General features: G+C 51.9%; 10 protein-coding genes across 10 annotated transcripts; 6 read left to right on the top strand and 4 right to left on the bottom strand.

Annotated features, from left to right (window-relative positions):
- Positions 1-441: 441 nt before the first annotated feature.
- N7468_004272 (uncharacterized protein) lies at positions 442-1239 on the top strand (the record flags this gene model as incomplete). The annotated part of the gene is made up of 1 exon (XM_058473569.1): positions 442-1239. The coding sequence occupies one exon, from the start codon at positions 442-444 to the stop codon at positions 1237-1239; it is 798 nt and encodes a 265-aa protein (XP_058332572.1).
- Positions 1240-2177: 938 nt separating this feature from the next.
- On the top strand, positions 2178-4252 carry N7468_004271 (rDNA-binding RNA polymerase I transcriptional factor; the record flags this gene model as incomplete). Its single annotated transcript, XM_058473568.1, has 2 exons — positions 2178-2216; positions 2282-4252. The coding sequence occupies 2 exons, from the start codon at positions 2178-2180 to the stop codon at positions 4250-4252; spliced, it is 2010 nt and encodes a 669-aa protein (XP_058332571.1).
- Positions 4253-5537: 1285 nt separating this feature from the next.
- N7468_004270 (uncharacterized protein) lies at positions 5538-6887 on the bottom strand (the record flags this gene model as incomplete). The annotated part of the gene is made up of 2 exons (XM_058473567.1): positions 5538-6830; positions 6885-6887. The coding sequence occupies 2 exons, from the start codon at positions 6885-6887 to the stop codon at positions 5538-5540; spliced, it is 1296 nt and encodes a 431-aa protein (XP_058332570.1).
- Positions 6888-7752: 865 nt separating this feature from the next.
- On the top strand, positions 7753-8682 carry N7468_004269 (uncharacterized protein; the record flags this gene model as incomplete). Its single annotated transcript, XM_058473566.1, has 1 exon — positions 7753-8682. The coding sequence occupies one exon, from the start codon at positions 7753-7755 to the stop codon at positions 8680-8682; it is 930 nt and encodes a 309-aa protein (XP_058332569.1).
- A 1225-nt stretch (positions 8683-9907) lies between these two features.
- On the bottom strand, positions 9908-10918 carry N7468_004268 (alpha/beta hydrolase; the record flags this gene model as incomplete). Its single annotated transcript, XM_058473565.1, has 1 exon — positions 9908-10918. The coding sequence occupies one exon, from the start codon at positions 10916-10918 to the stop codon at positions 9908-9910; it is 1011 nt and encodes a 336-aa protein (XP_058332568.1).
- Positions 10919-11937: 1019 nt separating this feature from the next.
- erdS (aspartyl-tRNA synthetase, cytoplasmic) lies at positions 11938-14851 on the top strand (the record flags this gene model as incomplete). Its single annotated transcript, XM_058473564.1, has 3 exons — positions 11938-12070; positions 12133-13668; positions 13731-14851. 3 exons carry the CDS (start codon positions 11938-11940, stop codon positions 14849-14851), a joined length of 2790 nt encoding a protein of 929 aa, XP_058332567.1.
- Positions 14852-15453: 602 nt separating this feature from the next.
- N7468_004266 (uncharacterized protein) lies at positions 15454-16292 on the bottom strand (the record flags this gene model as incomplete). The annotated part of the gene is made up of 2 exons (XM_058473563.1): positions 15454-15927; positions 15981-16292. The coding sequence occupies 2 exons, from the start codon at positions 16290-16292 to the stop codon at positions 15454-15456; spliced, it is 786 nt and encodes a 261-aa protein (XP_058332566.1).
- Positions 16293-17032: 740 nt separating this feature from the next.
- Positions 17033-18852, top strand: N7468_004265 (tubulin alpha chain; the record flags this gene model as incomplete). The annotated part of the gene is made up of 6 exons (XM_058473562.1): positions 17033-17057; positions 17148-17188; positions 17253-17279; positions 17381-17456; positions 17619-18573; positions 18627-18852. The coding sequence occupies 6 exons, from the start codon at positions 17033-17035 to the stop codon at positions 18850-18852; spliced, it is 1350 nt and encodes a 449-aa protein (XP_058332565.1).
- A 1544-nt stretch (positions 18853-20396) lies between these two features.
- Positions 20397-24554, top strand: N7468_004264 (EF hand domain protein; the record flags this gene model as incomplete). The annotated part of the gene is made up of 6 exons (XM_058473561.1): positions 20397-20406; positions 20446-20724; positions 20820-20927; positions 21008-22095; positions 22124-24469; positions 24525-24554. 6 exons carry the CDS (start codon positions 20397-20399, stop codon positions 24552-24554), a joined length of 3861 nt encoding a protein of 1286 aa, XP_058332564.1.
- A 533-nt stretch (positions 24555-25087) lies between these two features.
- Positions 25088-26801, bottom strand: dps1 (putative aspartyl-tRNA synthetase Dps1; the record flags this gene model as incomplete). The annotated part of the gene is made up of 2 exons (XM_058473560.1): positions 25088-25765; positions 25818-26801. The coding sequence occupies 2 exons, from the start codon at positions 26799-26801 to the stop codon at positions 25088-25090; spliced, it is 1662 nt and encodes a 553-aa protein (XP_058332563.1).
- Between the last annotated feature and the right edge of the window lie 58 nt (positions 26802-26859).

The raw sequence follows: 26859 nt of genomic DNA, 5'->3' as shown, positions 1-26859 counted from the left end.
TGATCGGTGATCCTGGACTCCCTTTTTTACTCAACTATACACTATCTTGCTTTCCACATTTCGGCCCCTTTGGTGCGTCCTGGTTGAACGCCCATTCCGCCCCCTAGACACCAGGGAACAAAAAGAGCCTCTGTTCTCATTTTGCTGCGCAAAATCTGTTCGGCCTCGCCACTCTTCCAGACGTCTGTGGAAGCCACAGACGATATCGCTCCTGTCTTCAAACCGGGCGATCTACACATTCCTCGCCTCCGCACCCGCGATCGGCTGTACCACGCGACATTCTCCCCCATTGCATTCGTCGCATCTGTCAAATCAGCGATTGAATCAACTCAAGGCCAAAAGAAAAGGCTGTGCCTACCGGCAACGGTCACGAAACATTCGTCCTCGATATATTGAAACTCAGTCTTTGTCTATATCTGCCCAGTCAGCCCTACTGCAACCATGTCGACTCTCACGCGCGCTTTCACGAAACGGTCGAAGCGACCGGAAGTTTCAGCGCCCATGCCATTCCGTGGGGACGAGAAAATCAAAAGTCACACACGGTTCAACTCGGGCAGCATAAAGCGTGGCAACATCTCCGGTCCCGTCCAGCTGATCTCCAGCACGAACGCGCTAGTCTACGACGCACCTGATCTGGATCTGGGCTCTCCGAATTCATCATCTGCTTCGTCTTTACGGTCGCGAGGAGATTCGGACGTTGCTATCTCTCCCCAGAGCTATGCCTCTTCGATTACAACCCCAGATTCATCGCCCCACGACGCTTTCCCGGTGGACGCCCACTACTTCCCCAAGCACGTCCCAATGATGACTAGCCCACCGCGCTCTTCAACGAACTCTGCTTCGTCTAATGAGATCCCCATCGTTCCCAAGCGGGCTCTCTCCCACACTAAACGATCCCACCAGGACCTTGCGCAGAGGCGTTCGCAGTCCCGCATGTCGCCCCCACCTCTCCATTCGCCCCGCAGCGTACCCGCAATCCGCTCGTCGCAGGAGATCTTCCAGCCCGAGGCACACCCGTTTAGCAAGGAGCTGGCGCAGGTGAACGAGGTGGCTGAGGAGTTTGGCATCGCCCACGTACCCCACAGAGTACCCACCATTGTGGACGAGGAGGAGATGCAGCTTCTCAGCAAGGGACTGAAGAAGTTCACCGTGGATGATTACCTCTGCGAGATCGAAGAACTGTACGGCAATATCTTTGAAGATAAAATCGGGTCCATCAGTGCTGGCCCGTGGCTTTAGATGGTTGCCGCAACTTGATATATATCGAACCCGGCTGAGCCGCGGTTAATCAATTGCCCAGGTGGACCCTGTGGTGTTTCCTTAGGACTGGGTATCCTTTGCAACGCCTGCTATGACCAACTCTTATACTCTCACTTACGACCCTTATTTCTGACTTTGACTGATATGCAATATACCATGGGAGGAGCCTTCGTGCTAAGCTCGACCTTTACATTCTGCCTGATCTTACGCAACTCTTTTTTGGAATTACTTCTCAGATTAAATTGTTCGCACTTTTGTGGAATTCGTTCTAGATGAATAAATTATTTGAAGGATTCTATTGCCCCAGCATCCTAACATCTAAATCCCAGAGATCAAATCAGGAAAATAGTCCAAATATTTCAGAAACGCTATTTATCATACGAAATGACTCATTTAGAGTGATAAATGGGGCATCATCTGAATTCTCTGCACAGCTAGGCGATTAGTAGGAAGCGCCACTCGGTTGACGCCTCAGGCCGGAAAGCAGTTCCATATAACCCAAAGAAGCCTAGTGGGAAAGTCACGGGCCTCCACAGCCCCACAATATCAACTGCGATTTTTTTTTCTCTACACCGAATACTCCAGGCTTCACGCGCCCAAAGTCGCGTTCTTGTCAATTTTAACCGTCGATTACCTTCATCTAGAGGGGTGCCGATGCACAAATAGTTTTTCATTCCCTCTGTAGTTTCACGTTTTTCTACATTAACTGCCCTGCGAAAGGGTCGTGTGCGTCGAAAACATTCACTCGAGAGCCTCTCACCTGCAAAAGTGCTCTTAAATGTCGACCTTTCCTCACCCACAAGTTTCTTTCCTCGGTTCGCGCACTCCTTAAAGCTCACCCGGCTATGGTTTCGACTATGCTTGCAGTCTCAAGCCCTCAACCTGAGCCGCTCCCATCTTACCCCTCGCACCAAAAAATGCAACACCAAAGTTCTTCACCAGAACGCAAGGCCCCAGTTTCCATTCTCAAGACACGGATCAACCCGGACAAACTTGGGCTCGCTACCCACGGCACCAAAAGGAAGATGGACGATATCAGCATGTCTCTACCCCCTTCCTCCCCGGCAATGATGAGTTCCCGGAAGATCCAGCCAAGAAGCGCCCCCGCGTCACATTCAATCAGACCATCCAAACCCGCGAGGTCTCTGCCAACGACGCCCCCAAGAATACTCCGGACAAGGCCATGGGTATTATTCAGGAGAATGTGCGTCGGGCCATCTACCGTCATCGTGACCCTAACGCCACCTCAAGCGGGAGCGAGCTCTACGACCAGCTCAAGGAAGTCTTTACCGCCGACCCCAAGAAAGCTGATAACTCCCTCTACTCCTACGATGTCCCCGATCCCACCACACTCAAATACCATCTCCGGGCCCTACACTCCCAAGTGGCTTTCCTAGACCGCAACTGCAGCAGTCTGGTCCACGCAGTCATCGGCAGCGAATGGTTGGGACGTGATGAGGCTTATGTCAAAGACTTCACCCGCTTCCTTGGTACCCTAGCTGCTGCCCAGGGTACTTACATGGGGGCAATCTTCAGGATGCTGTCTACCAACCTTGCTGGAATCCCACGAGGGTCAGCAAATCTACCCGGATACCCCCCTGTCCCGGCTTCTGAGTACTATGCTCGTGCTCACATGGCTGTGCGTCATATCATTGGGAAAGTCCCCGCAGGAAGCGGCAGCCTGTCTCCTGTGCTTTCACAAAATTTTCCCTACGAGACCGAGTCCGCCAAGTCCTATGTTGCCTACACTCGCAACTTGATCAAAATCATCAGCTACGCCCCAGAGTTGCAGTCAGAGATTCTTGCTTTGATCACCGATAAGCTGGTTAAGATCGATGTTCAGATTCAAGTTGATCTTGAGGACTTCGAAGATGAGTTTGGGGAAACCCTTCTAAATCAGGCTCCACTTGATGCAGATGAAGAAGCCGACGATGACTCTGACATAAGCGACGATGAGGACGACGAGGAACTGCGCGTACAAGGAATCAAAGAGAACATCCACAAGGTCGATGGGATGCTTGATATTCTCTTCGAGTTCTACTCGCACCCTTTCGAAACTGGCAGCCTCGTCGACAAGGAAAACACTTTGTTACTGCTCCTTAGTCATTTCCGTGCCATCATCCTTCCTACCTATCGTTCTCGCCACCCTCAGTTCCTTCTTTTCCACTTCTCCCAATTTTCTCCTAAGTTGATCGACTTGTTCGTCGAAGAGTGTATGAAGATCATCCAAAGCAAGCTGCAGTCGAGCATCATGCGCCAATCCGCAGCCGCATACCTCGCAAGCTTTGTCGCTCGTGGAGCCCACATTCCCGGCGAAACTGTCCGCAGTGTCTTCGACATGCTGCTTGCATGTCTTGACCGATCCCGAGCGGACTATGAGGCTAGCTGCCGCGGCCCAGACCTTCGTCGCTATGGCCCTTTCTACGCCGTCTCTCAAGCTTTGTTGTACATCTTCTGTTTCCGCTGGCGTGACCTGACAGTCGCAGCTATCGAAGGTGACACTATGGACCAAATCGACGACCTCGCCCCCGAGCAGGTGTCATTCCCCCCACACATCAAGGATTCCATGCTCGGCGCGATCAAGTCAAAGCTGAACCCGCTCAAGATCTGCACTCCGGGTATTGTCACCGAGTTTGCTCGCATCTCACACCACTTCAACCTCCTCTACGCTTATACCATCATCGAAACTAATAAGCGCTTGCGCATCTCTACCTTCCGTAGCCTTTCTTCCTTTGGCAACCCAAACTACGCCCAGGTTGAGCGTGAGGTTCGCGCTGGTGACCACCTGGGCTACCAGCTCGACGCCTACTTCCCCTTTGACCCATACCAGCTTCCTCGCAGCCGACGCTGGCTGGAGGGTGACTATGTGGAATGGCGTGGCATCCCAGGCCTTAACAACGACGACGATGACGATGATGACAGTGGGGTTGATGACGAGGATGATGACGATGAAGATGATGACGAGGAGGCTACTGCCACGGACGAGGAGTAAACGAAACACCTCTTGTCCTTTTTACGTTGCACCCCTCTTGGTGATGATTTACTTTGCTCTATTTTCGGCCTTTTCAGCGTGGCGTCTGGCATTTACACACGGTGTTATGTTTTTCCTTGACTTGCCAAAGCTTACAGTATCGTGTGTGATACTTGATGATATCCTGCCCCATGCATGGAGTTCTATGATGATCTCTACTATCTTTATGGCCTAGACATTACTGATATTGCCATAACGGCTATCATGGCAAGAAAAAAATGGGAAAGCTTTTTTGAAATATTTCAGGTTCCTTATCAGTAAGCTTGGAATGCTTCCAAAGTTATATCTAGTGGGCTCGTGTTTTAGTTCCAGTTGCTGCCTAGAGCCACAGGACCACTCCGTAACTACTCAAGGACAGCCACTGCTTAGGATCACTCCCAAGGTTTGAATCAACTTTAGGGCGCTGTGTAGATAACGCCAACCGGGTACTAGCATTCAAGTTAGCCTAAACTAGGCTCTGCCTAGCAGTACGCGGACAAGTTGAACTTGGAAGGGAATGATCTCCAAGGCTAATCAAAGTCCATCAGGGATTGCCGCCCAAGTCTATGTCTATAGTAGTCGGGAATGACGGCTCGCGCTAATACTGTGAACCGGGACTCAGAAGGACGAGAAAAATATTTTAGACTACTAGTAGTATATTTGGCTGTTATGGCCCTAGGACGGTCTCATACTGCCAGTAGTATGAGAGTATCTTCTTATCTGAGCTCAATGAAACTTTGGGATTGGCTCCAAGTTCAAGTTGGCCGCGGCGTATTTGGAGGGGTTTCGGACTTGATGGACTTCAATTGGAAATTTGTTCCTTAAAGCACTGGTATGAAACTGGGAAAAAGAAATGATCAATTTGATACATTCGATCCTGGCGCCCTTGAAGCTCAAGTCCTTGGGTTTGTACTCATAGTGCTCTGCACTCTCATTGATGTATCGTCCTCACATTTGCGGATACCTAGCCTTAGGCGACCAACCGCAGAAAATTCAGTACAGCACAACCGCCAGTAGACCAGCTAGATGGGACATTTTAATGGAAATATCTCGGTCTGTTGTTCAGCCTAGGACATCTAAGTCCCTTTTGGCTCTACCATGGGGAGTGGCAAGTTCTAGTGAGTACTATTTCCTTAATTTTCAAATACATCGGCATTCGTACGTCAAGCTCGCTACAACTCAACATCAGGGCATAGGAATTACACGGTCAGGCCGCCCCTCTTTCTTCACTCATCGAATTCAACTAACTGCGGCCCTATCCAATCTCTCAAGCGCTCTTCATCCCAAAGAGCGTAACCCCAATGCCACCCTTGGAAGCCTTGCTAGCATATTCATAATTCAGAGCATCCTCAAGATAACCCTCTTCGTCGTAACTTGGCAAGACCCACGCCTTCCTCCAACCAGCCGAGGGCTGCTCTATTGGCGGTAAGGTAGGCCAGAGCTGTTCAAAGCCTGGGTAGTCATGTCTGGTTGCCGGTTGGACAAGCGGAAATGTATCGTCCCATACCATGTCGCGGGTGTTTAGGCCAAGGAAAGGCGAATTCCCATAAAAGGGTCTGACTTGGAGAACGAAAACATTACGCCTGCTCCGGCGGTCCATTTTCAAGAGACGGTATAGGAACTCTGGGCCTAGTCCTGCTATTCCTTCGAAATGGTTGAACACGTGATTGAGATTAGTCTCATATTCAAACGAGCCATTGAACGGAGGCCGTTCCTCTATAGGCAGAATTTCCCAGAAATATTTGGTTGGGGTATTTTTCAAGAGCTGTCGTATGTCATGTACCACTTCCTCGGCCACAACCTTGACCTTTTTCATGAGATAGTTGTTCACACAGCACATTTCCTCGGATTCCCAAGGAGGCATAGCGCCATAAAACAATCGAAATGCAAATCTTTCAAGTTCTTTGCTTTCAGGGTAGGGCAAACTGGTTTTAGATTCCGTTGTCTGTCCAAAAGTCCAATTTATTTGGTCGAACTTTCCACATGAACAATGCAGCCAATCTTCGCAGAGGACTGATTTCCCGAAGATATTCTTCAGAATTTGAAGGCGACACAAGGCTCTCAGAATTCTTCCCCTTTCAGTACTCGACAGTTTGAGAGGGAGGTACTCGTTTTTCCATTCAGCGGGAGACACCTTGGGAGGCTTGGGTGTGTTTATTGCATAATCATTGACGAAGAATGAGAGCTTTTTATGGAGATGAAGCAGCTCTATCACCTCTTCCAAGCTTTCAGCTTTATCCATTCGTCTGGACGATGAGAGTCCAAGCTCCCGGAACTCATCTCTGCGGCGCCAGAGATCCAGTAACGCGATTGCGCTTTCTTGTCTGTCATAGAACCGATTGCCTCTCGACCGGACGGCAGTAAGAGCCTCTGCTAAGTCGAGGTCTTTGCTATACTGCTGCTGTACATGGAATTCAAGTAGTTCGCGTCTCTCGAGAAGATACGAGCGATGGAAACCGGGCGATGCCAACACGAGTGATTTGAGATCGTGAACAGTCGACACTTGCCACAGTACCTGGATCTTGAGCTCAATGGGAAGACCCTCAAGACTGGGTTCAGCCTTCGTAAAGTGTCAGCTCTACAGCCTGAAGGATATGTAGTTCTCTCTGCTTACCATTTTTGGTTGATGAGCGTGGTAGGCTGTTATGTTGGTGGGTGAAAATGAGGTTTGGCAAAGTGATAATAAGTGAGGCTTGAAGCCGGGCACCTAGGACCTAGTTACCCTCGAAGGCCTTACATAAGGCGCTTAACTAACAGTCTCCAGGGCCCCAGAGCCCCAGTCCAGCGCCAAGTTTGAAACAACTCAGGAAATTTAAAGGAGACAGATCGGCAGAGTTGTGGCTAATGGGAAGCTTGAGCTGGTGCTGCCCCTCAGCCCGGCGGCTAGCCCAAGCCTAGTCATGTTGAGCCGATTGGTCACAGGGTGGGTTTTCCTTCCCTACTACCCGCCAAGGTTGAACTCCCTTTCCATATATGCTTATATTAGCGCTGGCTTCGCGGCCCCGGCAGTATGATCGAGATAATGTTAAACTAAAAATTATCCCGATAATAGCACGGCGGCTCGTCTATAGATCCGTAACGGCGTAATCTGATTATAGTACTATACCCGCCGAGGTTGAATTCCATCTCTATACTAATATACTACTAAAGTGACTAGTGCAGCTTAACATCACTGTTAACCTCTCGGATGCGATATGAACTACGGAAATAGAGGGACACCCCGGTCATAGCAACGCGGCTGGAGGCTTGCACGACTCGTACTTGATACAACCATCGTTTCAAACCTGCAATGCCTACTAGAAACCTGTACATACTAGGTAGTCGCTGCAATTCGGAGCGCTTAGCTTTGGACGTGAGAGTGCTATATAACAACCCTGTTAATCCCATGAGTTGAAGCTGTATCTATTGTATATTCTTACTATTTGCATCGTCATTCCCTAAAGTCTACTACCAGAACTTGAAGATCTCTACTATTACCAGTCATGCCTTTTCGTCGTGTGAAAGTCTCAAGTTCACAGCGTCAGTCCGACCAGACATCTTCGGGCTCCATATGGCCAAGCAGACAGGACATTGCTGCAGCAAACAGACATACCACGGGACGCTCTTATCCTCCTGGCGAATATCTCTCGTCCTCTAATCCTGACGGGAGGACTGGTAGACTTGAGCTCTCAGCGGCCGAGCGTGCCTACGCTCGGAATCCACCACAAACGTATCACGGTCCTCATTTTGAGAGAGCAGCAGCCCAGGAGCAGATTTGGAATGACCGGGGCTCGACAAAAGTTTGGGATCCTTATCAAACGACGCGTCCAGTGGTCCCCGGCCCTGAATATCAAGGACGATCCCATTCCATTGAACGAGAGAAAATGAAAGCTCCGGAATACCCCGTTCCTTACGAGAAGCGCCCCATGCCTTGGCCACGTCGTCTCCAAGCCGAACGGGAGTCCTACCATGACTTTTCAGATGATCATGGCGCCCTGGGAGCCCTGGGAAGAAAGGGCAGAGATACTCTGGTCGGCAGAAAGCATGAACCCACCGAAGCTGTTCGTGAGTCCCTTCGAGAGGGGCGAAATTCTGCACAGGATGCCCGCGTCATGGCAAATTTGTATGAAAATCTTTTCCCTACTCTTCTATTGTCGATCGACGAATTAACAATCTTTAGGGGCTGGTCAGGTCGTGCAGGCTTCGTCCAGAAGTACCCGCAGGCTTATGAATCTCTTGAAGCGATTGGACATCATGCGAAACAGGACAAAGGTCATCGTTCGTCGGCTCAGGGGTACGCTGATGATGTCGGGGCTATCGACGGCAAGTTGCGCCAGTGGGAACAAGAATACAAGTATCAGGTGGAACGCTCAGAGCAACGACCACCGCCACGCGGCCCACCAGCGGGAGTGAAGCCCCGTGGGCGGCGTTGAACCACAGTATATTGACGTTTGCATTCAAGGTTCCTACTTATTAGTGCATTGGGAGCTGACAGACCCCACGCGCTGCCTAGTAGGGCTTCGCAAGTCTTCTTTTGTCGCAGTGTTTATGCTTGTCCGATTCCTTTGCTATGTTCTGCTTATCGCGTGTCAATGTGCCTTCTTTCCATGTAGTTGTTGGAGTTCCATAATTTGTTGTTACTAGCACTTCGCATGGGTTTTCTAATGAAAGCCCGCGGGCGAGTTCCTTCTGTGTTCGTGAGAGTCTACTGCAATAAGTTAGGGGGGCCTTGAGCCTGCCCGTACTTGTCTGTCGCGATTCTGAGTATGACTACCTAGGGAGTAAGTGTGCTCTTGTAGCTATACTACCTAGGTAGGGGTCTAGCAAAACCGAGATGTTTATTAATACTAATAATTCAGACCTCGGGACCTCGGGAATGATCAGGCATGGACATCCACTCGACAGCCCATCTCACGCGGCTATCATTGCAGTATGGATTCCACGTCGATATCAGAAATCAGATTCGTTTTTGGTAGCTCTCGGGAATGCCGAAATTGTGGCAATATTGACGAACTGCCGGTTCCGGACATGCCTCGATTTGCTTTCTTGGCATTTGTCAACGTTCCCGACTGTCAGTCCCAGGAACATGAAAGATATTGCGTCAGGGTTCTTTTTCGAGCTTTTATGACATCACAGAGATACGAGACTACCCTGTTCTTGCATTCCATTGCGCGTGAGGATTTGCAATGTCATGTAGATCTGCAGGTGCTTATTATTTCTGGGCCGACGACCCACCAATCACCGTGGCAAGTCTAGTCGGCTCTGCGCGCCGGAGAATTTTTTTTTTACAGACGTCGTTCCATGCGGGTATCACAGGTAAGATAATCTCGAGGTGATACAGTACAGGCAGTACGCACGTGGTGCGAGTAGCACGGAGACCACATCGCGGAGATGGGTTTGAACGTAGTGCGAATCGGATGGTTGCGGCTGAGAATCTGATTCCACGGGTGATTTAGAATAGACGCCACTATAAGTTCAAGTACTAGTCTCAAATGGATTGGAAAGCTACTTATGCATCGAACATAACAGATAATGAATCTCTCCAGAAACGCCGGTCCATCTATGCCTTCGTAATTGAAACGCTACACCAGATCCATCGCGGTGCTTACCCGAGATAACAAGAACATGCAGGCTAATGACATATACAAGAAAAGCAAATCACCGGTCGAAGATAGCTTTCATGTCGGCGCAGGCGTCCTTGTAGAGAATGTCCACACTGTACTGGTCGCGGAACGGGTTGGCGGACTTGTCCCAAGCATGTTTAGCTTTTTCGATCATCATCGCTCGCACACGTTTTCCAAGGCCCTCTAGTCGACGAACGAAAGTCTGACCTTCTTTCATCAACATATCCCATTCACAGATATACAAGAAAACGTCCTGAGGCAGCCCCTCGCTCAGCAAGCGATCGGAAGCGCGAACAGGCGAGGCAAAAGGCGAGGACCGGTCGGCGATGTCAGGCAGATAGGCCTCGTCGAAAAGATTCGTGAAGAATTTGGGCAAGGTTTTATTCGGCATGATACTCATAGCCCGCCGGTGGTCCCGCGATTCCAGGAAATCGAGGATCGGATACCAACAGAACAATGCGACTATATTGAGATCACTCGTCTGGTCCACCAGTCGCTGCGTTGACTCAGTCCGGCCTAGGTTTTCGTTGATCTTCGTCAATACCCTGCCTTGCAAGCGCAACGGCACGGTCACGGCAAGATTGCCACCCGCCGAGAATCCACTCAAAGCCACACGGCTGACATCGAGGGCGAGATCACCCGCGTGTGATGCTAAGTACAACAGTGCCTCTACGCAATCATCGACCGCGACTGGGAAGGGATGCTCCGGTGCCTTCCGATAACCGACGCTGGCAACCACCGCATCGACGTGCTCGACAACGGCCGCAGCCCAGCGGGCATCGTCGGTCGCACTTCCGAGCGTGAATCCTCCGCCATGGAAATTAACGGCCACGGGGAACCGGTATCCTTCCCGTAGTCGCTGTCGATAGTCACGAGGACAATAGAAGTGAATGACGATGGAGTGGCCGTGGATGTCGGATCGTACGGTGCGGGTGAAGGAAGGTCGCGGAGGACGCGGTGGTGCGATGTAATGTAGCAGCATACCAATGCGCATGAGGAACCGCCACACGACGGCCTGGATGTAGAGCCATCCGCGTGAGGCCATACTGGTGGTTTGAGGGCGGGATCAGCCGGGTGACTCGCAGGTTAAGAACGAGGAACGAGGTTTCTCGGTGTCGGGGCGAACCGAGCCCGTGGGCGGATGCGGAGGCGGAGATGGCAACAGTCGGTTAGCCCGTGGGACTGATCCAGTTAAACAAAAGATAGGTTGGAAAAGGAACCCGGAGAGGAGATATAAGAAAGGAAAGGAGAGATCAAAGCAATGTGAGCTCGGCCCCGGCATTGGCCAACTTCCTCCTTGATGGCCTGATAGCATCAAGTTCATCTAGCGGAGGCGTCGTCATCTTGACACCTGAGGCAGTGAGAGGCTATGAATACGACGGAGGTAAATAAAAACAAAAAATACCGAGGCTGATTCACTTCGAAGGACTCTGATTGATTAGATCTAACAGTCAAGTAATGCAGAGTCATTGCAGCAGGTATTACGCCGTTTTTACGCTTATAATACGAGCGGGGGACGCAGGGCACGCGCTAGAGAAAGACCAGAACGACACGGGAGGCCCGTGGCGTTTGGTTCGAAACAAAAAGGGCCCCAAGAAGCGACGAATGTAAGACAAGGGTCTAAGGGTCTGATAAGCATGTGCCCAGGGTGGTCTCTCTCCAAACACGTAATCTTAATTCTGGGAAACCTGGTTACTTTCATGATGTCATGCAAATCTCTCTGGCGAGCTTGTTATATTGATCTCCGCAGCTTCGTAGAAGAGGAAAGCATTCCAATTTCTTTGTAATTTGCCCCTAAGGAGTCCGGAATCTCGGCCTTTGACATCTTTCGGTGGTCTGGCTTCTCCGAAGATCCGAGAGGCACAAGGTATTTCGGCGTTGGAAGGGAAAGAGGAACCAATACGCGGGCTAGACTGATCTGGGATCGCCGGTTGCAGTTTTTCCCGCCTCTTCCGATCCCCCCCAACCCCCCCCCCAACCCCACTTCGATCCCTCGGTCCCTGATATACTTTTGACTCCTCTCCCCTTGTTTGGTTTTCTCAACCTACGTGGATTGAGCCCATCATGTCTGGTAGTATCAAGCGGGCCCTGTCGAAGGCCCTTCGCGGCACTCCAATTGCCAAAGATGATGATGACTCGTCCAGCTCTGGCATTCGTGCCAGCTTTTCATCCAGCAAGCCTCGCACTTCCCTCTCTCGTGATACGGTCTCCCCCATTCCCCACGCCGCAGCATCCTGGGCAATTTCCTACGCGATCGAGACTCCGTGTCTTCCTCGGACGATTTCTCGGACGATTCCTCCTCAGGTGGTCTGAGCAAGAACCAACAGAAGCGACTGGTTCGCCAACAACGCCGTTCCGAACGCAGCCGCCTCAGCGAAGAGGCCTTCTCCGAGTCGGATCACAAACGCAAGGAAGAAGAGCTGGCGAAAGCTGCTGCCGAAGAGACAGCTGATATGAAGGCTAGATATGGAGAGCTTCCTTTGATGCAGTCGCAGGATCGACCCCGCGAAGAACGCACCCAGCTCAAAGATATTACTGCCGACATGGTTGGTAAAGAAATATACTTCACGGCTCGACTCCACGTTGTCCGTCGTATGAGTGCCAAGCTCGTCTTCCTGGTGTTCCGTCAACAGCTTGATACGTTCCAGGGTGTCTTACATGAGCGCCCCGGAATCTCATCCGTGGTCATGATCCAATGGGCTGAGCACCTCCGGGTTGGCTCGTTTGTGCGCGTGCGAGGCACCATCCGAAAGCCTGACGTACCCGTCTTGGGTTGCAGCATTCACGATGTCGAGCTGGCTATCGACTCGGTGCATCTCCTGGTCCGCCGAGAGGAGCCAGTGCCCTTCAGTGTGTACGAGGCGGAAATCCGTACCAACGAGGAGGATAGAGCAGAGGGTCGCCACAGTCATATCCCAGATCGTACCCGTCTGATCAACCGTCTGCTTGATTTGCGAACCGCCACTTCTCAGAGCATTTTCCGCATTCAATCAGCAACTGGCAACCTCTTCCGCAGCGCTCTGGATGAGCTATCCTTCATCGAGATTCATACCCCTAAATTACAGGGTGCCGCGACGGAGTCGGGTGCCAGCGTCTTCCAGGTCAACTACTTTGGCCGTCCTGCTTTCTTGGCCCAGTCCCCCCAACTTGCAAAGCAGATGGCTATTGCCGCTGATTTTGGCCGTGTCTACGAGATTGGTGCCGTCTTCCGTGCTGAAAACTCAAACACCCATCGCCATTTAACCGAATACACGGGTCTCGATCTTGAGATGGCCATCGAGGAACACTACCACGAAATGCTGGAGACACTCGATGCCACCATCAAGAAAATCCTTAGTGGTATCTACACCAAATACCGTCGTGAGATTGAAATCATCAAGGAGCAATTCCCCTCGGAAGACGTAAAGTGGCTGGAGAAGACGCCCATCATCCGTTTCGTGGATGGTATCAAGATGCTGAATGAGTCTGGCTGGCGCGATGAGGAGGGCAAGGAACTGCCATATGACGAGGATCTCTCGACTCGCGATGAGATTCGCCTGGGTCAATTGGTGAAGGAGAAGTATGACACAGACTACTACGTCCTCGACAAATTCCCTCGGGGGGCCCGTCCCTTCTATACCATGCCAGATCCAGAAGACGACAAATACACCAACTCTTTCGATATGTTTATTCGAGGCCAGGAGATTGTCTCGGGTGGCCAACGTATCCACGATGCACAGATGCTTGAAGAAAACATGCGCAGCGTGGGCATTAACCCAGATGATATGGAAGAATATCTGGAAGGCTTCCGGTGGGGTGCGCCTCCCATGCTGGCGCCGGTGTTGGCTTGGAGCGTTTCCTGATGCTCCTTCTCCAAGTCGGCAACATTCGGCTTACTTCTATGTTCCACCGGGACCCCAAGAGCTTGCCTGCCAAGCCCGAGGTGGTCAAGTTGAGACATCCCGAGGCATCTACCCTGGAGCCGGTTTGGTTCAAGGAACACCACCGTCGGGTGGCTAACGATGCCAGCGAGCTGCCTCCTCTGGAGCAGATCATTGCTAACTATGGTGATGCGACATCTACTTCTTGGTTCGATGAGCGATACAAGATCTGGCGTGATATGTCCACTGGTGCTGCGGTTGCCTACGTGCCCAGCTCCAGCAACTTCGTCATCATCCCAGGTAACCCCGCTTGTGACCCTAGCCAGTACACTCGCACTATCACACAGTTCCTTCAGTGGCTCCGTCGTGAAACCAAGTTCAAGCCTATTTGGATCCTTTGCTCTCCTGAGATCGAGACCATTCTTGGCGAACGTCTCGGATGGCGCAGTTTGTCCTGTATCGCAGAAGAGCGCGTGGATCCATCCCGCAACAAGGCCGCGTCCGACGGTGACGTTGGGCGTAAGCTCCGTCGTGCCGAGACCGAGGGCATCAAGGTCACCGCGTTGCCCCAAGGTCAGCTACCCGATGAAGAGACTCGCAACAAGATCGACGGTCGCATCCGTGAATGGCTTGCAAACCGCAAGGGCACCCAAGTTCACCTGTCTGAGATCCGGCCTTGGGTCGACTACGAGCACCGTTGGTACTTTTACGCCACCGACAGGGCTGGCAACATTTGCGCCTTCGTCGGCCTCGCCATGCTGGCTCCCAGCCACGGCATGCAAGTGAAGTACAGCTTGGACTTCCCAGGCTCTCCCAACGGTGTTATTGAATACATCGTCACCGAGGCTATCCAGACTGCCGCAAAGGCCGGTGTTCAGGGTCTTACCTTCGGCGCTGGCGCTACCACCCAGCTCATTCCAGGTCACAACCTGCACGGTACAAAGATCAAGATGCTAGAGCACACCTACGAAGCTTTGGCTAAGCAGTTCCACCTTGTGCGAAAGAGCGAATTCCGTGCGAAGCTTGGAGCAACCGAAGATCCTCTCTACATCTCATATCCTGCCCACGGACTCGGATCCAAGGGTATCCGGGCTATCTTGAATTTCTTCGAAGACTAAACTATCTTTTCCCTCTCACATACAGTGGATGTAATCGATATCACGACCTCATGGCTTTGAATTATGACTGGCGATCCGTTAAGAAGAATGTGTTGAATTCTACGTTCAGCGCAGCTTGACGATTATCTGGTGCGCATAGAGTAGATTGCAAGGGCAATTGTGGTTTGACTGGCTTTTTTGGGACTTTTTTTCCTTCCTATCTTGCGCGCCGTGATGATTATCATTATTATGCACAGTGCTCTAGCAAGTATTCCCCTTATGTATGGATCTGTTGCATGTACTCTGGACTATTCAGTTTTTTATTTGCATCCGACGTTCTTCCCACATAGTAAAAGCTCTTGCTCCCCTTTCGGTCTATTCCTAGAATTATCCCTTAGTAGATCAACTCGAAAAGTTTCCTCGTGTAGGTGACATTTATGTTTGTTTCTCGTAATATCTTCAGGTACTATCGTGAATCAGCGCTTCAGGTCACTAAGGTGGTCGGTCACCGGAGCCAGTGCGACCATAGATATACTACTCGTTTGTGTTACTCCTGAATGGACAACTTGTTCAGGGTATACACCTTTTGATGACAAAAACCATATCTAAAACCAAGTGGATACCTATTTTTCCTTCTTCTTTTCTTTTTCTTCCAAGTCCCGTATCCTACGGGCATCATCAATGACTCTTCCAATCTCGGCAGCCACCCACCTCGCGACCACATAGCCGACACCCGCAACGACAACAAGCCAGCCAGCAGTCGGCACCAGCGATCTTGGGAAAACATTCAATAAGAACGGATCAAGGACCAGGTCAACGGCCACCGGTGGCACATTTTCCATCAACGTCTTATTTGTCGTAAAATAGTCTGCCGCGGCGCGCACTCGCAGAAAGAGTACCGATTTTGTCCTTGGTGCTGGGTCAAGCAAATCAGACGCATGATGTCCCGGCGCTGGGCGGAGGCCAGCATTCTCTTGGAGATCAGCATCATTTGAAGCCAGTCGGGCTGCAGAGAAGACGCTCAGTGATGATAGAAGATCCGTGTCATCCACAGTGGTGGACAGATCATGTGTTGTGAGGGTGAATGCAGTTGGTTGCTTGCATATGGTTAGCTTTCTTGATCGATGTTTTTCGGTGGAACTGCACGTACTGTTGCGAGCCAGCAGACTCGTACTTCATAACGTTGGCCAGGCATGAGGTTCTCTAGAAAATACCATGATTCGGAGCCATCGGGTGCTTCAGTGGTTGGGAACGACGCGTTTAGCTTGGTGCGGATCACTGGTCTCTCTGGTGACAATCTTTCCAGACCGAGGTCGTCTAGACCTGAGTGTCCGAGCCCTGGTGGGACCGTTGAAGCTTTCGGTCCCAGGAAGATCGTCTTTTCGACATTTGCATTGGCAAGACTTGAAAGGACTGCAAGCAAAAGTCCCAGCGAGAGGAATATTGAATCGTTCAAGTTCATGATGTAATATTAGGCCAAATCTTCTAAATTTTGACCAAATTACTGTGTCCAGCGTGGTTGGGTATCGCTTTACTAATGGGCCATTCTAACAGCTTCAGGATTGGTGTATCATTGGATCCAGGAAGTCCTGAGAGTGGAGATATAGCTGGCACCAGTCACGGCGTAGTAAGCTTCCTGCTGCCGGATGTTTATGGGCACTTGGCGGTGAGTGATCGACGCACGAAGACGCAGGTGTTCAGCAGCAAATCGACCGTTCCCCGACCCAAAAATGCATCAGGAAAGAATCTCGAGGAGAAATCAAATAATTCGAGGTTCTGCAGGCGATTTTGAGGGGTCTTTCCTTCGGGGTTCACCTCGTCATTCAGTCACCTGACTGCTCTTGGCCGCAGAAGGCGGTGACAGGCTCGATAATGCGTCCTTGGTAGCCAATCAGGAGAGCGCGACGCGACCCAACGGATCAACAACGAACTCCCCCCTCTCCTTGTTAGCAGCACAGACGCCCTCCACAACATTTCGATTCTTCTTCTTCCTCGATCTGCCCATTCCTCCCATTCCTGGTACGTCAAACACGCTCTCCTCTCCTACTTTCCTATCACCCCTCATTCCCATTCTTCGTCAGGAGCTTCACGGATATACCCCATTGACCTCATTACTAACCCCTGAAACCCAGACCCGCGTTTGTTGTTGGGTCCATCTCCCCTCCTTAATTTTTTGACCTCCTTGAAAACCAACCACACATCATGAGAGAGATCATTAGTTTGAACGGTATGTGATGGTATTTACGTGGAATTTTGATGAATTCCCTTGGTCTTCGTTTCTGCGAGGAATTTGACGCGCTAACTGGTCCTCATATAGTCGGTCAGGCCGGTTGCCAAATCGCCAACTCCTGCTGGGAGGTAAATATCAATATCCATTGTGATCCCAAGAGTCCGCCAGCTGACAAGATTTCCTATCTTATAGCTTTACTGCCTTGAGCACGGCATCCAGGTACGTTCAAAATGGAATTTTGTGGCGTCCAGTCTTGAATTCAGACCTGCCCCTTTTCCTCCCCGGGGAAAGCCAGTAGCCGGCACTAACCTTCTTGATAGCCCGATGGATACCTCACTGAGGAGCGCAAGAAGGCCGACCCTGACCACGGATTCAGCACTTTCTTCTCTGAGACTGGTATGTTGGACTTTTTTCCTTTTTTTTTTTCATTCCTCGGATGCCATCATATCGCGTGCAGAAAAAAAAAGTTGTCCCCGATCCCGCATGGCTTCGATACCAACCCCACGTTCAAGGCTATTCATGAGACATGTTTCTAACGATTTTTTTTTCTTCCATTAGGCCAGGGTCGCTACGTTCCTCGTACCATCTACGCCGATCTCGAGCCCAATGTCGTCGACGAGGTCCGCACTGGTACCTACCGTGCTCTTTTCCACCCCGAGCAGATGATCACCGGAAAGGAGGATGCCTCAAACAACTACGCCCGTGGTCACTACACCGTCGGTAAGGAGATGATCGACCAGGTTCTGGACAAGGTTCGCCGTGTGGCCGACGCTTGTGCCGGTCTCCAGGGTTTCCTTGTCTTCCACTCTTTCGGTGGTGGTACCGGTTCTGGTTTCGGTGCTCTCCTGATGGAGCGTCTGTCCGTCGACTACGGCAAGAAGTCCAAGCTCGAGTTCTGTGTTTACCCTGCTCCCCAGAACGCCACTTCCGTTGTTGAGCCCTACAACTCCATCCTGACCACCCACACTACCCTGGAGCACTCCGACTGTAGCTTCATGGTCGACAACGAGGCTATCTACGACATCTGCCGCCGTAACCTTGGCATCGAGCGCCCCAGCTACGAGAACCTGAACCGTCTGATTGCTCAGGTTGTCTCTTCCATCACTGCTTCGCTCCGTTTCGATGGTTCCCTCAACGTCGACCTGAACGAGTTCCAGACCAACTTGGTCCCCTACCCCCGTATTCACTTCCCTCTGGTTGCCTACTCTCCTGTCATCTCTGCCGACAAGGCTTCCCACGAGGCCCACTCTGTCACTGAGATCACCTCCAACTGCTTCGAGCCTAACAACCAGATGGTCAAGTGTGACCCCCGCAACGGCAAGTACATGGCTACCTGCCTTCTGTACCGTGGTGATGTTGTTCCTAAGGAGGCCCACGCCGCCGTGGCCACCCTTAAGACCAAGCGTACCATCCAGTTCGTCGACTGGTGCCCTACTGGATTCAAGCTCGGTATCTGCTACCAGCCCCCCCAGCAGGTCCCCAACGGCGACCTCGCCAATCTCAACCGTGCTGTGTAAGTTACTCCATAACCCATTCATCACCTGGATTCGCCTAACATTCAATCAGCTGCATGTTATCCAACACCACCGCCATCGCCGAGGCCTGGTCCGCTCTCGACCACAAGTTCGACCTCATGTACTCCAAGCGTGCCTTCGTTCACTGGTACGTTGGTGAGGGTATGGAGGAAGGTGAATTCTCTGAGGCCCGTGAGGACCTGGCTGCCCTCGAGCGTGACTACGAGGAAGTCGCCAGCGACTCGCTCGAGGAGGAGGAGTTGGAGCCCGAGTACTAGATTAGGGATGCTGTGTGACCGTTTCCGGGTCATGATCTCAGTGTTTGCTGCGCTGCTAAATGCTACCTCTAACCCTGGCGGTTCGACTTTCCTTCACCTACCGGACTTCGCTTGCAAATACAAGGAACATAGGTTTTCAGTCCGATGAATGTTTTCTGGCTTTGTTAATCGATATATCTTTAATATCCCCGAAGCGCAATGAGTTTTTCCCACTCGTTCGATCCCTCCCAAGGGACTTGCAAGTATGAGTTTTGTAGTTGATACCTGGACTAGTGAATCCCTTGTTTGAGTTAGTTTTGCCCTTTCAGTGGAGCGCCCAAATATTGAAGCTCCGCATTCTGTTGCTCTGGCATCAAAAGCTCTCCTGCCCTTTCGACCTCTCCTTCCTTCCTCATGTGCCCCTCAACTGGTCTTTCTTTCACTCATCGCCACCCTCTTTCGCTATATCTCGCCCTCGCGTGTAATTGAGAACGGCAAGCAACTAATTGTAACAAAATGAAATGTATTTGATTTGCAGGTCACAATCTGGACGTGGCCACTCAAAACCAAATCGATCCTTACGCAGGCTGCGGTATTTTGATTGAAATTAGTCTCGCATGGCTATATCTTTACATGGGAACTCGACCTGGATCTTATTAGCACTACAGTCTAACGAGTTCAGCTTTACAATGCTATATGTGTATACTCGTGTCATTTGGAATTATACGTATATTATTCATCGCGCAATAACCACTAGTCTATCAGCTATTTAGCGTATAGAAAGAAAGTACATAACTAAACACAGGGGCCTGGTCGAGGATGACTAGTTTCTGGCGCCAAAAGCCGTCATTTTCGGCGTCGATCTCACAGAGCCTCATATTTTAGATGTAATTACGAATAGCCAACTAGAAAAGGATCCGTTCTTTTCTAATCACGAAGACCCATGTATTCCGCAAACAACTTGAGTCAATGAGCCCCACGATGGAAACCAGAGACCCTATTGACGTACTCGTAGTTAGTGGCTACCGTATCCGTGGGAACGTAACTACTGGGAGCTGCACGGGTGGGTATCAATCCAACGAATGTAGACTTGTCTGATTTCCAGGTACATTACATGGAGTGAAAGCCTAAGCATGAATACAGCGAACCGACTTCGGACGAGTATGTCTCATTTGTCTAACCACTCTATATCTTCATGGCTATATTTGGCCCTAAATCTCCGAACGTGAAGCCTACCTAGGTAGGGCGCTAAGCTGCTGACTAACCGCTCCGGGAACCTAGCGTTACGACATCGTGCACTCCAAGGGAGCCTCCGAGTATCCGCCCACCCCCCCAATTCCTCTACCTTGAACCCCCCCATCTTGCCTTGTGGACAGAACTTGAGCCTTATTTGCTTGCACCATACCGATTTCCTATCGCCAAAGGCTGCGCTTGGATTATCCATGCTTGTGGCTTAGTACGGTCAAGTTGACGGTCCGTTCACTTCTACCTGTCCTCCCCAGGCACTGAGTTGCTCGGATCTTATTCAGAAGGAGGAGGGGGTCTACTCCTCCAAGGACATAGCTATGGCTGAACGTAAGTGATCCTTGGCTTCTCTCTTGTCTCACCGCAGAGAACAATGGCAGGGCTCCCCGGCGCGCAAGTCAGGAGGCCCGCCGAGCTCCGGTCCCTCTTGCATCCTTCCCTTCTTTAGCTACCCACCTTGTGCGCAACACAGCGGAACTGACGGAATGCTTCGAAACTTAACAGCCCAGCGACACCCGAACTTGAATCTCACGGCAGAGGAAAAACGCGTCTTTTACCACCTGTTCCAGGCTGCCGACACAACCAACCTGGGGGTCATCACTGGCGAGATCGCAGTGCCCTTCTTTGAGAAGACACACCTTCCTTCAGGTATCCTCGGAGAGGTATGTGGATTCATCGGCCAGCTAAATACATTTTCCAGCATATCTGACAATGATATTGCGTGCAGATATGGCAAATTGCAGACAAAGAGAACAGGGGCTTACTGACTCCGGCGGGCTTTGGAATCGTTCTCCGTCTAATTGGACATGCTCAAGCTGGTCGCGCACCATCAGATGAGCTGGCTCTACAGCGTAAGTATTCGATCAACCTTATACAGCCTGTGCGTCCTCTTGCCATGGTTGTGCCAAGACTAATGCTAGATTGCTTTTAGCCGGTCCTCTTCCCCGATTCGAGGGGATCTCAATTGATCCCTCAGCTCCTGGGCCTGAGTCAGGGACAACAAGCCCTCCACCAGGTGCCAATGCGCCTATTCGAGTCCCACCACTGCAGCCCGAGGATGCAAACAAATTTCTCTCCCTCTTCGAGAAGTCTGATGTCAACAATGGAGTGATGTCGGGTGACATTGCCAAGCAGATTTTCGAACGAGCTCGATTACCCAATGAGATTCTTGGTCGCATATGGAATCTTTCAGATACAACACAGCGTGGTGCCCTTGATGCTACTGAATTCATCATAGCTATGCATCTTTTGACCTCATATAAATCTGGTGCCTTACGGGGTATTCCGCAGGCTCTGCCACCTGGTCTTTATGAGGCTGCATCTCGTCGAGGCGCTAGCCGTCCTTCCTTTGGTTCTCGCCCAGAGGTCCCTCCTGTTCCGGCTATTCCTAAGCAATTCACTGGACCCCAACGAACTGCCAGCCCTCTTAGTCCTCGACAATTTAGCGGTCAATTGGCTGCTCAGACGACAGGAGATTGGCTTATCACCCCTCAGGAAAAGGCTCACTTCGATAGTATCTTCGATACCGTCGACACTGCCCGGGCCGGTATCATTTCGGGTGACCAGGCAGTCGCTTTTTTCATGAAGGCGCAGCTACCAGAGGAGGTTCTAGCTCAGATTTGGGACTTGGCTGATATCGATGCTGATGGCAAACTGACCCGAGACGAGTTTGCGGTGGCCATGTACCTAGTCCGCTTGCAGCGCAGCGGAAAGGAGCCCATTCCACAAGTCATCCCTCCAGCTCTTATTCCGCCCAGTATGCGCCGCCAAGCTCCTGCGCCTGCAGCAGTCCCAGCGCCCACGCCCGCTCCTGCACCTGTACCCCGATCCGCTGCGGATGATCTGTTTGGCCTTGACTCGCCCCCGGCTCCGCCCCAAAAGCAGTTGGCAATGTCGACTGGGGGTTCGAACGCTGCGTTCCAGCCCCCCGAAGCAGTTTTCGATGTCGACTGGTGGCTCGAACTCTGCATTCCCGGCTCCTGCTTCACCGCCAAGATCTTCGTCGAACACATTCAAGCCGTTTGTCCCTACCTCGTCCTTTGGCCAGACCTTGCAGCCCCAAGCTACTGGCGCGTCAGCTGGAACTCCTGTCCGCTCTCCCCCGCCTCCATCCGACGATCTTCTGGGAGATAATGATCCCGAAGAATCCAACAAGTTGACGCAAGAAACTACTGAACTTGCTAACTTGTCAAACCAGATTGGCTCTCTGTCTAAGGAGATGCACAACATTCAAGGGAAGCGCACTACCGCGGAGCAGGGACTTGCGCAGAGCTCAGCACAGAAGCGTGATTTTGAGGCTCGACTTGCGCAAGCACGCACCATGTACGAGCAAGAAGTTGCCAACCTTAGGGCTCTTGAGGAACGACTCAAGACCTCTAAGACAGAGACCACCAAACTGCAAGCAGAGTATGCCGCGATTGAAAGTTCCCGACAGGATCTGGCTACTCAATACCAGCAGGTCTCGACCGCATTGGCCTCTGATCAGCAGGAGAATGCTAGCCTGAAGGAAAAAATCAAGCATGCGAATGCCGAAGTTGCTCGGCTCAAGCCAGCACTCGACAAGGCCCGCTCGGAGGCTCGTCAGCAGAAGGGGCTGGTTGCGATCAACAAGAAACAGCTTGCCACTGTTGAGGGTGAGCGGGACAGGATCCAAGGTGAAATTGACGCCATTGCTAAGGAAACACCGCAATCTCCCGAAGGCTCACCAGCTCCCACTCCTGCTGTGGCTGAAGTTGCTAGCCCTGCTGCATCTACGGCGAGCCAGAACACCAACCCTTTCTTCCGGCGCACCGCTACGGGCAGCTCGAGTGATCAAGCTCGCTCGCCTGACGCTACCACTGACCAGCAGAAGGCATTCGATAACATTTTTAGCCAACATTTTGGCCCTCCTGCTGCTGCCGCACCGCCCACATCATTCCGCGCAGAGACCCCTCTGAACACCAGCAAATCACCCGTTTCCTCAGGCGTCCCCACCCCTTCTGCATCACCGGCCCCTGGGCCATTGCCTGGTGCTTTTCCTGCTACTGAGCCTCCTCCTCCACCTTCACAGTCTCGTCAATTCACTCCTGCATTTCTCGGTATCAGCGACAACCAATCTGTGACCTCCTCCACCGTCGTGTCTCCCCCGGCCAGTCGCTATGGTGGTCCAGAAGCCTCTGGTGTCGCAACCCCATCCCAGTCGGCTATTGGTGAACCGCTTGCTCCATCTGCAACAGGGTCCAGTGACTATAGCCGCGCTCAGGCATCCACAGCCGAAGCAACGCCGGCCCGCTCTCCATTTGACGAGTTACCCCCAGCTGTTCAGCCTGCTGTTGCAGCCACTGAGCAAGCCCCAGCTAGTGCCGAGGGCTCAGAAACAGCAAAAGATTTGACCTTTGATGAGTTGTTCGGTAGCAAGGCCCACAAGCGATCTGAGTCCCAGAAGGAGAATGACTTTGAAGAAGCCTTTGCCGCCATGAAGCCAACCCACACTGGCGACCAGTCTAATGGAGGCTTTGGAGCTGCTTCTAACTCTGAGTTCCCTCCAATCCAGGAGGTTCACAATGATGAAGAGGATAGTTCCGATGATGAAGGTCCTCTGGGATTTGATGACAACTTCACTGCGGTGTCACCTGGAATCAAGAAGGAGGCGCAACAGGACTCAATCGATGCTTCTCAACTCGCAGCTTTCCCTTCCCCAGGAACATCTATTCCCACACCCCTTCCACCGGCGGATGCTCAACCCAGCCCTCCCAAGTACGAGCCTGCTAACAATGGCGAGGCCGGGGCTGTCCCAGAGTTCAGTGGATTGCTCCCTGAGCGTGCAGACCCAACAGCTCCTGGTGACGCCCCTCACTCTGTTGAACACAGTACAGGGGCCCCGGTGGTTGGCAACGAACCGCAGCGGGACACCTCAGCTACTGCCCCAAAGTCCAACGTGCCTGATTTCGAGGCCGCTTTTGCTGGCCTGAACCTGGCTCCAGCTAAGGAGGCTGAGGATGATGACGATGAGCCCGACAACAAGGCCTCGGAATTCGATTTCTCCTTCGACTCCCCCTCCAACAAGCATGGTGCAAACTCCAGCACCGATGATGCTGGTCACCCTGCTGGCTCGTCCGGGTTCTTCTCCTTCGACAGCAATGCAACTACATCGGCCGCTCCGGCCGTTGGCACCGCCCACGGGGGCAGCCCTGCGGCTGGAAATCATGACTGGGATGCTCTTTTCGCGCCACTGGATGGCGCGAAGCCCGCAACAGAAGAGCATGCTCCCCCTTCAGGCCCCAAACCGCCTGGCTGGGCTCTGAACACTGACTCGGGAGAAGATGATCAATTCCTACAACGCCTGACAGGCATGGGTTTCCCAAGAGAAGCGTCTCTCTCCGCCCTCGAGAAATTTGACTATAATCTCGACAAGGTAAGCGTTAATCCAAAGTCTACGCTCGCCACAGCTAACTAAAGAAACAAAAAAGGCAATCGACTACCTGACTTCCAAGGCCTAAGTACGGTCTCTTACACTCCTGCACATATCACTCAAGCATAACCTTTTCTTTTACCTTTCCATGATGTCTTTAATGACTTTCCCTCCACATCCAACTCCTTCTTCCTGCGATGTGGCCGAGAACCGGATGGCTGGCGTCTTTGCATCCCTGAGTGCCGCCATAACCCTTCTTTGCTTTGCTTCAGCGTCGTGTACAGCTTCTCTCCTTTCTCCTTGTGTTTCCTCCTGTCATCCTGCGACTACTCCATGGGGCTCATGGGTTCGATGCTCTATCGGTGTTATTTCGTGACCGCCAGATAGAAGCGAGTGCCTGATATGCATCTCCCCTGCCTCGCGCAATGTAGTGTAGCTTACGATGATCCATAATGCACTTAATCTCATAACCTGCCTACTCTTATGTAATTGGGTCCAAGTTTCAATCCTCGGTTAGAATTACTCGGATGATTCACGCAGGAAGGCGTCAACAGCAGCGCTTTCGTAATTCAATGCATTTCTTTTTATTTTGGCAGGTCTAATTACACGTACATATTGCGCTTATGGGCGCAGACGTTGCGGGTCACGAGGGAACAGCGAAGCCAGACGGACGTTAGGCAGACCCAGGAAGAACATGACAATACGGTTCAGACCCAGACCACCACCTGCGTGCGGAGGACATCCCTGGCGGAAAGCGTTGAGGTAATCCTCGAAGCCCTCCTGGGTAGGGTCCAGACCCTTGCTGCGCATCGAAGCCTCCAGCTCCTCGATGTTATGAATACGCTGCGCACCGGACATGATCTCCTCGCCGCGCATGAAGAAGTCGTAAGAGTTGGAGAAGCGGCTGTCCTTGGGGTCGGCCTTGGTGTAGAAGGGTCGCACGGCCATGGGGAACTTGTCCAGAACGTAGAAGTCGGTGTCGTATTTCTCGCGGATGATCTGGCCCAGTTGCTTCTCCATCGCAGTGGTGAAGTCGTTCTCGAAGCGCTCTTGCTCCGACATGTCGACGCCAGCTTCCTTGAGGAGGGCGACTCCATCCATGTAGTTCAGGCGCAGGGCCTTGCCGTCCTTAGGGAGCTTGAAGTCGCCGGCCTTGGGGTAGGACTTTTGGATTGTGGCGATCTGCGAGGCGTAGCGCTCCTTCAGTTGGCTCAGGATGAATACCAAGAGGTTCTCGGCAAACTCCAGAACCTCGTGGTAGTGGTTCTCGAAAGTCTTCTCGAAATCGAGACCAGCGAACTGTAAATTCGATTAGCGCAACTCGTTCTCAATGATGGTCGGTAGTTCTCACCTCGGTCAAGTGACGGTGGGTGTTGCTGTCTTCGGCACGGAACACTGGGGCAATCTCGAATACGTTCTCCATATCACCAGCGATACACATTTGCTTGTAGAGCTGGGGACTCTGGGCAAGATAACCGTTACGCTTGAAGTACTTCACCTCAAACACGTTGCTTCCACCCTCAGTGGCGGCACCCACTAGCTTGGGGGTGAAGATCCATCGAGAACCGCTCTTAATCATGTACTCGGCGAACAACTCCGCGACACCGCTGGAAATCCAGGTAATAGCCTGGCTGGTCTCAGTCTGGAGGTCCAGGACCCGGTTATCAAGGCGGGTCTTGAGAGTAACAATAGGGGCGCCCTCAGCGTCGACCTCGCCCTCCTCGTTGGTCTCTGGAGGTGGGCGCTCGGCATCCTTGACCTGCATTGGCAGCATCTGCGCGGCCTCGGAAATCATATACACTTTGCGGATGTGGAGCTCAAGGTTTTGAATAGTCGCGGAGGAAATGGGGATCTCAGGCTTCTTGACGATACCGGTAATTTGGACAATAGAGTTGACGTTGAGACCACCGGTGTACTTGATCATCTGTCGCGAGATAGGCTCTGCGGCAGCGATGACAGCCTGAATCTTCTGGCCCTGCTGTCGCAGCATCAAGAATGCCAATTTGGCGCTCTGGACGCGCGCATTGTCGACTCGTGCAACAACGGTAATCTCCTTGCCCTGTGAATCTTCTGATAGCTGGCTGAATCGGGTTGAAGAGATGACATCCTCGCTTTCGGGCAGGGGCCCGTAAAGACCTTTCGCGGTATCATTGGCCTCCTGGGCAGCGGCCTGGGCCTTCTCTTGAGCTGCGCGAGCGGCGGCCTTCTCAGCCTTGGCCTTTTCCTTTGCCGCCTTCTTTGCCGCCTTCTTGCTGGCGTTCTTGGTCTCGCCCTCGCCTCCAGCGGCGGGAGCTTCCTCGGGCTTGGGACGGGTAGGGAGTTCGGAGTCCGCCATGTTGCTGAAAGAGAATTGTTAGTGGAACTGGCGATATGCCTTCAGCAAAATCAGGGAG

Source organism: Penicillium chermesinum (genome assembly GCF_028974085.1).
Source record: "Penicillium chermesinum strain IBT 19713 chromosome Unknown utg000003l:1.0-5111272.0:1.0-5115320.0, whole genome shotgun sequence".
NCBI lineage: Eukaryota > Fungi > Ascomycota > Eurotiomycetes > Eurotiales > Aspergillaceae > Penicillium > Penicillium chermesinum.
This window is presented reverse-complemented; position numbering and strand designations above follow the sequence as displayed.